General features: G+C 33.5%; 1 protein-coding gene across 1 annotated transcript; it reads right to left on the bottom strand.

The window, feature by feature from the left end:
• Positions 1 to 1419: 1419 nt before the first annotated feature.
• Positions 1420 to 3280, bottom strand: LOC147381003 (uncharacterized). The gene is made up of 2 exons (XM_086430954.1): positions 3271 to 3280; positions 1420 to 2102 (listed from the first exon to the last, which is right to left on the bottom strand). The coding sequence occupies exons 1-2, from the start codon at positions 3278 to 3280 to the stop codon at positions 1420 to 1422; spliced, it is 693 nt and encodes a 230-aa protein (XP_086287080.1).
• Between the last annotated feature and the right edge of the window lie 9199 nt (positions 3281 to 12479).

The raw sequence follows: 12479 nt of genomic DNA, 5'->3' as shown, positions 1-12479 counted from the left end.
TTGGATAGCCAATAAAGTAACCACTAATGATTTTGAAATCCAATTTCTTTTCATGTGGATTATATATCCTAGCCTCCGCTGGGCAACCCCAAACGTGTAGGTGCCTCAAACTTGACTTCCTTCCTGTCCACAGTTCAAAAGGAGTCTTTGGAACTGCTTTAGTAGGAACCCTATTTAACAAATAAACAACGGTCTTAAGGGCTTCCATTCATAATGAAATGGGTAAAGATGAATTACTTAACATACTCCTAACCATATCCATCAATATACGATTACGCCTTTCAGCCACTCCATTCTGCTGAGGCGTACCTGGCATAGTGTATTGTGCACATATACCATGCTTTTCTAGGAGTTTAGCAAATGGGCCAGGGTGTTGACCCAATCCATCATATCTTCCATAATACACTCCACCTCTATCTGATATGATAATTTTCACTTTTTTATCTAATTGCCTTTCAACCTCAACAATGTACACCTCTAGGGCATTCACTGTTTGAGATTTTTCATGCAATAAATAGATATAACAATAACGTGAAAAATCATCAATAAAAGTGATAAAATATTTTTCTTTACCAGAAGATGGCGAGTCAAAAAGCCACAAATGTCTGTATGAACAATTTCAAGAAGTTCTCCACTTCTTGTAGCACCTTTCTTTATGTTTTTGGTTTGTTTTCCCTTAATACAATCCACACATACATCGAGATCAGTAAAATCTAGGTTAGGGAAAATCCCATCTTTTACTAATCTCTCCATTTTTTCTTTGGATATATGACCCAAACGTCTGTGCCACAAGTGAGAAGAACTTTCATTGATCAGGTTACGTTTAGTTCCAACATTATGATGCAGGGTTAAAAGGCTTTCAACAAAACGACTATTAAGATTTAGTTTATATAAACCATCACATAAACTACAAGAACCAACGAAAGAAGAATTTTTAAACAAACTGAATCTTCTATTACGAAATGAAAAGGAATAACCTTCAAGGTCAAGTTTTGATATGAAAACCAAATTACAAGAAATAGAAGGAACATAAAGTGTCTAAAACAAATCTAGATAACAATCAGTGTCTAAAAATAAACGAAATGTCCCGGTAGCAATCACTGGAACTTTGACTCCATTTCCCATAACTATGGAACTTTCATTTTGCTTTAAAGTCTGGATTGTAAGGAAGTCCTACATCGAATTAGAAACATGAACAGTGGAACCTGAGTCAATCCACCAAGTATTAGAAGGAACTTCAGTAAGGTTTGATTCGAAACAAACGTAAGCTAAAGGCTTACCTTTCTTTTCAAACCATGCTCTATGTTTGTGGCAATGTTTCTGTACATGCCCAAACTTCTTACAGAAACGACATTTGATACTGTTTTGTCCCCTCTGATGAGCCTCTATACCTTGAGGAGGCCCATTGATTTTAGGTGGTTATGTTATTTTGTCCTTCTTAGGTTTCTTCCACTTCTTAGTAACTCCTTTGCTTATAAGATGAACTGAATGATGTCCTTGTTGCTTAAGCCTTGTCTCTTCTTGAACAAGTATATTAGCCAATTCATTTACATTCCACTTGTCTTTAATAGTGTTGTAATGAATTTGAAATGGCCCATATTGAAGAGGTAAGGAGTTCAACATAAATTGAACAAGAAAAGACTCATCCACATTCATCCCAAGAACTTTCAGTTTAGCAGCTAGATTTGACATCTCAAGGACGTGTTCATGTATCCCACGAGTACCATCAAACTTCATGGTGGTGAGTTCAACCATTAATGTCCCAGTAAGAGACTTATTAGCTGAACGAAAACGTTCTTCCACAGTCTTAAAAAATTTCTTAGTAGTGTTAGGTACAGGAAGTGTTGATTTAATGTTGTTCGCTATACTCATTCGCATAAACATAATGCTCAATCTGTTCGATCTTTCCCCAGAATGACTTAAAGTCTTTTCTTTCGCACTACTAATTTCAGTAACAGTAGGCGATTTCTCAGTCCGAAGTGTTAAATCAAGATCCAGTACACCTAGGTGAAACTGGACTTGCTCAGACCAGTCTGAGAAATTTGCTCCATTAAGGATCGGAGCAGATGAAGCATGTGAATGAAGCAAAATAGGAATTGAAACTGCAAGTAAATATATGCTCACACATTAATGCTTAGATTTAAATAATAAACAATAAATAGCATTGTTGTAACACATCTTTGGATGAAAATTACAACATACAAAAAATTAAACTTTTAACTATTATGGTGATTCCCTTTCACCTATTAATAATAATAATAATTAATAATGTATCCATAATCCGATAGGTCCGTTACCTTTGGGTATCCGATTCAAACTTTCAATTAAGAATACACATTAATTATTTTACCTTAGTATATTAATCACAAGAAAAGTGATGCACCTTTGGGCCAAGCCAAAATATTCTCATGATTAAAGATACATATAAATATCTATTTAAAATTTGCAAAGTCATTTTCTTAATACTTGGGATATGAGTATTAAGATCCAAACTACAACTTGAAACCTATGACTTTCTAGTTGGATCACTTTGGTGATTACCAAACTATTTCATAAAATAGGATTTCGAGTTGAAATAATCACTTTGTAAAATAATTTATCATCAATCACATCATATCATCATTTAAACAGTTTCATACATGTGGCAATTTCATCTTCAAATAAACTATAAAAAATAATAATAATATTAATTATTATTATTATTATTATAACAAATCAATACAAGAAATATTATTTATAAATTTCGGACATGATTCAGATTTTTATAAATGATACATATTTTGTGTGTTGTGTTTTATACTGTAGAACAAATTATAAGTGATAATATCAATTAAATAAAATAAAAATAAAATAAAATTGATATGTAACATCATGCTGAAAATGGAAAGTAGAAAATGTACTAAAATATGTAATTTTTCTCAATTAATTAAAGCAACCAACAACATCATGCTTTATATATGAGAATCCATAGACAACACCTTGGGTATAAAATAAATGAGATTTTATTTTGTGGAAAATTTTAATAATCGCAGCGAAAAAGAAAAAAAATTAAAATCAAAACTAAATCCTATCAAATATATATGAAATCTTCCACAAATAATTGATTCCAACAAATAGATCATAATGGAAAATCAAGAAAGTCTTAACCTGTGGCTCTGATACCACATGTAATTTAAATTCATCAATACAAGTATTCTATGATCTTGACTATCATGATTTTCACATACAATTTAAATAACATATATGATTTTACAAAGATAAACAACATACCTGAATCCATAGCAATTTCTTTAGTTAATTGTTGATATGAAAATATGGATTTCTTCAGGAGATGAGTTTCTCTCTCTTGACCCTTTTTCTTAAAAGAAAATCTGCATTTACCCACTAATGATAGAAATTGTATAATGCCTCTTAAAATGGGTAGAGAGAGGACCCATTTCCTTTAATAACTGCTGATGTAGTTTTGTAAGTACCACTCCACTTCCCATCAAAGTTAGAAGTTAATAGATAGAGGAAAACTACTTTTCTAACTGTTAGTAACTACTACTCTAGAGATTAGATCTGTAACTTCCTTTTATAAAAGACTAAAAGTGTCATGTGGGACAAAAAATATATCTAACATTGATATGTTTTTAAACTCGAACAAAATTGTGCCAAATAGACAACTTACCTACTCTATAGGAACGAGACACCTTACCTAATCCTAATCCTTATTTTTTTGGGTGGGGAAGGTATGTTAGCAATAAGAATTACCGAATTAGTAAGTTGGAAGAGGGATTTTGAGCTTCATACTTTAACTGTAGAAATAATATTTAAATAACAAAATAAAAATACTTGGAACGATATTCCAATCCGATTTCGTGTATAAACAAATTCTTCAATATGATTTGAAACACAAAAAAAGGTCGAATCGAGTTGAGGCATGCACGTAATCGCTCTCTTTAAGGCGTTTCGTGCATCTATAGAGAATTGAATGTGAAGACATAAAATCAGCACGACGCCCCTAGGATACAAATCAATTACCACTAAATTAGTATTCGTCTATCCACTGGACAAAAGATAGGTATCAAAAAATTTACACCAGATTTCCTTGCCCAGATAATTAAAAAGTGAGTGAAAACTCTTGTTAACTCTCACAGAAGCTGAAGAAAGAACGAAGACAGAAAGAGACTAATGAAAATATAATATGTGTAGACAATTAACCCAGGCAACCAATATACGTATAAGAATAAATTGCATTGAAAGAATCAATGAAAAATAGTAACAAGCATTACGTTAAGATGTTACCAATAGAAATTAATTAAAAGAAATTAAGTATAAACATCTAGTAAAAAGAAAGGTTTTATTTTTAAACACCTCACCTTATCGCATCACACCACACCGCACTGTCTCGTCCCAACCTAACCCGGCCCAACCCTAGATTCAGACTTGGCCTTTTAAAAACACAAAAATGATCTTATTTTCAATCGATGTGAGACTAAACAAAGTAAGAATACCAAGCAAAACTTTGAGTTACTGGAGATGTTCCTTTGTTATTCTCTTTTTCTCTCTCACTTAAATTCATTTTGTACCTTTAGCTAAAAATAGTAGAAAGAGATAAATTATGAAAAATGAGACAATTACCACTTATATACAAAGAGAATAAACCTTTCCTTTATATCTCTTAAAATAATATTTTTATTAAAATACTCAATAATCCCCCAGTTATTTTTTTTTATAAAACTACAGAAAATTCTCCCGACGAAGGAACAAGCATCGTGCTTAAATAAAGGTGTTTTACAACTAGACCCTTTACATAGTATTAACATGTTTAGAGTATAAGAAATAGAGTGACTGCATATTGAATTCAAATTCTTGAAAATACAATAGCGACATTATTCATACAACCCTTTTAGCTTAGATGGTAAAGTAAATCTCTATGGTTTTTTTTTAAGGCGATGGGGGGGGGGGGTGAAGCAAGTCCCTAGCTATAAAATAGACAAGTTGAAAAAGCTTACAGGGCTGCCAAATAAACAAAGGGCAAGCACTCAAGAGCAGAGAAAAATAACCATACAAAAAACAAGACACCTACTTCCTATGGTAAATCTTCCCAACTCTATCATCTTTGATAATCTTCAAAAGACTAGGAGGGAACTCATTAACCTCAAGAACAACCTCCCCTAACTCCCTCGATCAGGAAGCAATTAGATCAATAGTCTTAATGGTCTCTTTGAAATAAAAAAGAAACTCGATAATAGAAAAATTAGGCATGAGGGCCTTAATTTTAACATCTTGTGTAGAAAATATGAATTTTATTGATAATTCTTGGATGAATATTACAAAAGCCCCAATAGGGTATTTATAGGCATTACATCAACCAAGATATATGAAAACTACCTAATATAAATATTCTAGATTATCTTAATTGATATATTCTAAATATCAATATATATTATAGAATATCCTTCATCACAACCTTCCATTTGTGTGAGATACACTAACAATGATACAATGTATCTCATGCATTTTAATACAGTGCATCTTATTCTCTAACACTATGTCCTCTAAAGAGTGTGGAATTCCCCTTTCAAGCAATTAATAGTCACAATCCTCAAATGATGAATACCCAAGAGAGACGCCAACTTCAGCCCGCATAGGATAGGATGGATCTCATGGAACATGACAGACTTTTCTTTGATGCCTACCATTAAGGCTTTGATAGGGTCTCCATTCCAGTATCTTAAAATAACACCTTCACCTCCAGGAGGATGACACAAGGAGCCATCAATGTTTAATTGATTTATTGTTGATATCTTTTTACAATCTGCTTATGGGTATATATAGAATATTAACCTAGGAAATCAACGGGCATAAAATGTATAAGAATAAATTGCATTGAAAGAGTCAAAGAAAAACAATAACATTATATTTGTAGAAGTTAAGATGTTACAAATAAAAATTAATTAAAAGAAATTAAGTATAAACTTCTAGTAAAAAGAAATATTTTATTATTAAATACCACACCACACCACACCACACCACACCGCACTGCACTACCCCGTCCCGACCTAACTCGGCTCAAGGCTCACGTATGTGTGCAGGGGCAGAGCTAGGATTTTGCTCATGTAGGGGCAGCCAAAATTGAAAAAATAGTTTTGGGGCTAACCAAGAGTGGAATTTTTTTTTTTTTTTTTGTGGGGGCGATACTGACAGATTTCTTTATCTGCCCCAATAGCACATTAGTCCATAGAATTTGAAACTCTTGTAGGGGCTAGTGCCCCCACAACCCCCACTCTAAATCTGCTCCAGTATGTGTGTGTGTTAATGAATCAATTCAATAGCTTGGTTCCCCTCCTTGGGGTGAAAACTTGGGTATGCCTTGGGGCCCAACCCAAGAGTCAAACTTGGCTTTTTAAGAACACAAAGACAACCTTATTTTCAATCGATGTGGTACTAAGAAAAGTAAGAGAACCAAGTAAAATTTTGAGTTATTAGAGATGTCCCTTTCTTATTCCCTCTCTTAATTAAATTCATTTTGTATCTTTAGCTAAAAATAGTAGAAAGAGATAACTTATTAAAAAATGGACAATTACCACTTATATACAAGAGAATTGACCTTTCCTTTATATCTCTTAAAATAATATTTTTATTAAAATATTTAATATTAACCAGCTTAAGAAGCTGGCATCTTAATAAAGGATTATTGAACTTAGGTTGTGAGTAACTTATGTTTTACCTGTTATTTATAAGTTCAAGAAATTTTTATTTATTTTAAGGCATGGGTAGAAGAAGTAAAAAGCGAAATTTGAGTTGAATATTTTCATTCGTTCTATTGTTCTTGAATCATCCATTGGTCCTTTTTAATCAAACAAGGAGTGCAACATTTTATTTTTCTCTTCTTTTGAGTGCAATCATATAAAAGGAGTGACCAGGTGAAATTTTAAGTGATGGAGTGCAATTGATAATGCAGTCACTCCTTTTCAACAATCTAAAAATCCTTTTTATACATAAACTTTCAAATGAGATGGCCCACTTAAGATCGAATACATAGCTTATATGGGAACTTGAAGAATTTTATTGGGGACTGAATAGTTGCACTCCATCACTTAAAAATTTCCATTTGCACTCCATTTGGATTATTATAGTCAAAAAGTTAATAGAAAAAATACTGAATTCATTTTCTTCTCCTTCTACCCCAACCATGTCCACATAAATTATTGTTAGGTTAATCATATTTTTATATTCTAATCTATGCACAAACATCACAAATCACTTGAAATCACCATGTATCCAAATCGATAAACCAAGGAAGGACTAATTTTGATGATTTTAAAGTTATTGTGAGGCTTAAGAAAGTTGTTAGAATCCATGTCAACACTTTGATTGGTGCCAAAGAGAACAAGAGCAAAATCAATCACAAGAAAAATAGAGCACGAATATAGAAGAAACCATTAGAAGATGAATAAGCCCCTAATTCATTATATTACCATAATGAAGTGCAATTAGTAGGTTAAAAAACAATGCTTTTTTTAGCGTTAGAGTGCAACCAACAACTAGTGGTGTGCAACTAGTCGGTCCCTTTTATTATCTATAAAAGGTTAGGGATGCCTTCAACCACCTACGATATAAAAGGAAATGGAAAAATAAACTATTTAAATATACCTGCGGGTACCAATCGGATATAATTGAATGGGTTTCGGTTCCAATTAATTCGATTCCTTTTAGACCTTACTCTCATCAAGCATAGAAAAAATGTATCGAAAACTAGGGGTTTCAGCTCCAATTTTGGATCGATTCTCGATTAAATGTGTACCCATGGATAAAAGAAACCTAAAAACAAGATATAATTTTGAAGTAGAAGATAACAATATTTTTGATAGAAAATTCTAGTGTTTTCTTCAAAGGATTAAGACAAGGTTCAAAAAGTTGGATTGAAGGTAAGATTGAATAGATTAAAATACAATATAGAAGTTGAAGAGTTTGTAGATGAATGATTTTAGGAAGAAAAATTAAGTATTTTTTATTTTGCGCGAAGTTGAAAATGAGGGTACATTTTGTTATTTTTGTTAATTCGAAAATGATAACCAGGTAAAAGGGGCTCATGTCATTAGTTTGACAATATAGGGGTGTCTCAAATATTCACCAAAATGTATGAAGGGTGTTTAAAATATAAATAAATTTTAAAACACATGGGTATCTCAATTATTCACTAAAATATATGAGAAGTTGTCGACAATAAATTTTAACAAATCTATCTTGAGATTCTTAAAATAAGACCGCAAATGATTTTATTTATTTTGATGACAACGAGAGTACAAATCTCAATATTTTCTTTTGATTAATAGTCAAGTACCAAAATAAAGATGACGTGTGTAGCTTTCTTCTTTGTGGGTTTCGTGCTTGATCGGCTAAAAAGGTTGCTTTGACGGTAACTTTATTTGTGCTTGATTTTCTTAAAGGCTTTTGTAGATTTTCTTTTCTCCGGACTTTGTGTTTTATTGGTTGAGAAGGATTTCTTGACTTTCAGTGAAGGAATTTCATTAGTTTCTATAAGATTATGGACTTCTGAATGAATCAAAACCTAAAAAGTCTTAGAAATTTGATTTTTTTTCCCTTAACGGTCGAAGTTTGCATTACTATGTTGTGAATTCAGACTTGTGTGTATATTATTGATCAAACTGTTTTAGTGGATCCTCAATACTAGTGTAGGTCATAGTATATTGCAAAGTCTTGAATCAAACTTGATTGTATCATGGAGTTGAATTTGTCAATGACTTATCCCACATTTGGTACAAATATCATCTTAAAGATGATGAAATTCACAGTAGCTCAATTATTGAACCAAGTTGTTCATCTTCATTTTCTAATCATTCTTTCTAACTTTGAGCCTATCCCCAGCAATAATATATATACTCCAAAGGAGTTGAATGTGACCCATAGAGGCCCAACAATATATACTTATATTCAATAAGAGAAAGACCGGCTCCTAAAGTGTTGTAACAAGCATTGGGAGGGAGGAGAGACCCCTAGTGCATTAGGTGAAAAAAAGGGGTAAGTTCAACATGATTTTTTTAAACATTAGGTGAAAAAAGAGCTAAATTTGATGGACCCTGTCACTAAGGTAGACTTGAAAGACTAAGGTAAATATATTTGGGGAGTACCAAGCTCTTCCCTCCCCATTCCAGAATCCCATATAACACCGGAATATTTTTTGGGGACCCATGGACCAAACCCAAAAAAATGCCCTATTAATTACTCTTTTTGATAAATGTTTCGCCCACACACCATAGTAATAGATATAAAAAGTTAGCCTGATTCAGTGAATTCTATGCAATGGATTCAAGAATTTAACATGGGTGATTTTACACAATCGGATTTTAGGATTTCCTCCAGTACTCAGTGAAAGCGCCCTCGATCCGCGGGGTGCGCGGATCCGCTTTTGACCCTTGAGGTTTGGGAGTCGCCACCTAGTTATTGTGGTCTAGGAACCAAACTGACTCTAACATGGATAAAAAGAACTAATCTACCATAAAAAATCTGAATTCGGGGATCATGTTACGGGGTTGGAAGGTGTTAGGCACCAACCCCGCCCGGCCAAAGCCGGTCTCTACTAACTTCCCAAATATATCACATTGCTAAAAACCTAGATAAAAATAAAAAAAATTACATACCTTTCCGATAGCAAGGATTTTGTTCCCTCAGATCTGACAAAAAGAGCTGCTTGTACTGTACTCCCTTGCTTCGTTCTGTCTCCGGATTTGACTTCGGATCTCCTAGATCAAGGTATCTCCTTATTTTTTTATCTGAACTTTTCAAGTTTGTTGCGGATTTGGAGGTGTTTTTGGAGGGATTTTAGGTGTTTTCTAGACTAAAATTGAAGGAGGGATGTTAGGTAAGGAGTTGGGACTCCAAAACTAGGGTTTATGGGGGGCTAGGGGAGCTTCTAGACCTACTTCTCTTAGGGTTTATGATTTGATACGAAAATAGGGTGTGAGCACCTCTATTTATAGATGTTTTTTAGGGTTGATTTGGATAGAGTTAGTGTTTAATTAGAGATCTTTTAATTAGAGTTGTGTTTTAGTTAAAATTGTTTTAGGTAGAATTGTGTTTTAATTAGAATTGTTTTAGGTAGAATTATTTTTAAGTTAGAACTCTATTAGATAGAGTTATTATTTAATTAGCATTCTATTATGACTTTTGGTCTTATTTAATTGACTTTTAATGTTTTGACTTTAGTCTTAATTGATTGACTTTTAATATCTTGACTTCAGTCTTGCTTAATTGACTTTAATTTTGACTTCAGTCTCACTTAATTGACTTTAATACCTTTACTTAGTCTTGCTTGATTGACTTTAAATTTTTGGAGAACCCCCCTCTAAAATATCTTTAATTCTTTGGACCCCCAAATGGAGGGGTCCTTAAAGAAATATCTCACGAACCCTCAACAATTTTGCTTGAGAGCCCGATTGATCGATTTTTTAGGTTCAAAATTTTAAATTAATTTCATTAATGTTTCACTTTAATTATTTAATGTTTTATTTATTAATTTCGAATTTTTTAATTATGAAAATTGTGAAATTACCGTTTTGCCCCCGGAGAGGACTTTTCACGTTTTAAGTCAGTTTTTAATGTTCTAGGATGTTTTAGAATCGATTTTTCGTAAGGAATTCAATGAGAATGCTGGTTTATGTCATTTATGAAAATTTTTAAGTGAAATGATTGTGAACTTTATGAGGGGCATTTTCGTAATTTTGTCAAATTCTGTTAAAACTGGTGAAATGATTTATTTGGTTCCGATTTGTCATTTTATGTGTTCGAATGGGTTTTCCTAAGCATAACGTAGGCTCTAGGGTTGTTTTGAGGTTAGGGGTATTTTGATAATTTGGTAATTTTTTAATGATTTTTATCGTGAAGTTTCTTTTTAGTCTGCAAGATGATGATTTCTATGTTTCTGGGGTCGTATTTTCCTAGCGTAGCGTGGTTTCTAAGGTTTTGTCAATTCGAGATACCTCATCCGGATTTCTGAAACACATCTGGTAACAAAATAAAGTAATAGAATACACATCCATCATTGGGAATCATTGCAATCGGGTTGACGATTTGATTAATCAGGCGAGTGCAAAAATGGGGTGTCTACAGATGCCCCTCTTTGGCAGAGGGTTGAAGCAAACTAGATAGCAAATCTATTTTGGTAGATAGTGCGATATCTGAATGCCAAAGCTAGTGACAGTTCATTTTGCAGCCTGATTTAGCAATTCGTCAGGGCGTTCGGATCCTTGAGCGTAAAGCTCTCCCCGAATTAAAAGGTTGTCAGGTCCTCGAGCTTGAACCCTCATTGACTATGTCAGATCCTTGAATTTTAGAAAATTCTCCCTGACTAATGTAAAAGTGCACGTGTGTGCAATGGTGTGATGCTTACTGAGTAAAAATGTATCAGGTCCTAGAGATCTTCTCTCACTGACAATAATAATTCAAAATTGAGATGCACTTATGCAACGAAAGCAATTATGGCAAGGTTGAACACTGAGGTAATTGGAGTTATAACATTGTAGGAACTTCGTTAAATCCTATTTGAAATTCTTTTTAGAGTTCAAAAAAGTTTGAGTCTCATTTATCGGACTGGAGCCTATTGTAGCCAAGCTTCTCAGGCTAAGGAACTTAAACAATCCTATTAATTCAATATGATTTCAAACAAAGCTGGAGTCTCGTTTCTCGGACTCTGGCTAAGGTTTGCAGGAACTTAAACAATCCTATTAAAATTGAAGTCTCGTTTCTCGGACTCGAACTAAGGTTAATAGGCACTTCAAAAAGCCTATGATTCAAAACGTTGGAGTCTCATTTCTCGGACTCGAACTTAGGTTTATAGGCACTTCAAAAAGCCTATTCATTTTATGATTCAACAAGTGGAGTCTCGTTTCTCGGACTCGAACTTAGGTTTGTAGGCACTTCAAAAAGCCTATTCATTCTATGATTCAAAAATTGGAGTCTCGTTTCTCGGACTCGAACTTAGGTTTGTAGGCACTTCAAAAAGCCTATTCATTCTATGATTCAAAAAGTTGGAGTCTCGTTTCTCGGACTCGAACTTAGGTTTGTAGGCACTTCAAAAAGCCTATTCATTCTATGATTCAAAAATTGGAGTCTCGTTTCTCGGACTCGAACTTAGGTTTGTAGGCACTTCAAAAAGCCTATTCATTCTATGATTCAAAAAGTTGGAGTCTCGTTTCTCGGACTCGAACTTAGGTTTGTAGGCACTTCAAAAAGCCTATTCATTTTATGATTCAACAAGTTGGAGTCTCGTTTCTCGGACTCGAACTTAGGTTTGTAGGCACTTCAAAAAGCCTATTCATTCTATGATTCAACAAGTTGGAGTCTCGTTTCTCGGACTCGAACTTAGGTTTGTAGGCACTTCAAAAAGCCTATTCATTCTATGATTCAACAAGTTGGAGTCTCGTTTCTCAGACTCGAACTTAGGTTTGTAGGCACTTCAAAAAGCCTATTCA

The sequence above is a fragment of the Akebia trifoliata genome, unplaced genomic scaffold, assembly GCF_017979445.1.
Source record: "Akebia trifoliata isolate Shusen 1 unplaced genomic scaffold, ASM1797944v1 Contig00832, whole genome shotgun sequence".
In the NCBI taxonomy this organism is placed as follows: Eukaryota; Viridiplantae; Streptophyta; class Magnoliopsida; order Ranunculales; family Lardizabalaceae; genus Akebia; species Akebia trifoliata.
This window is presented reverse-complemented; position numbering and strand designations above follow the sequence as displayed.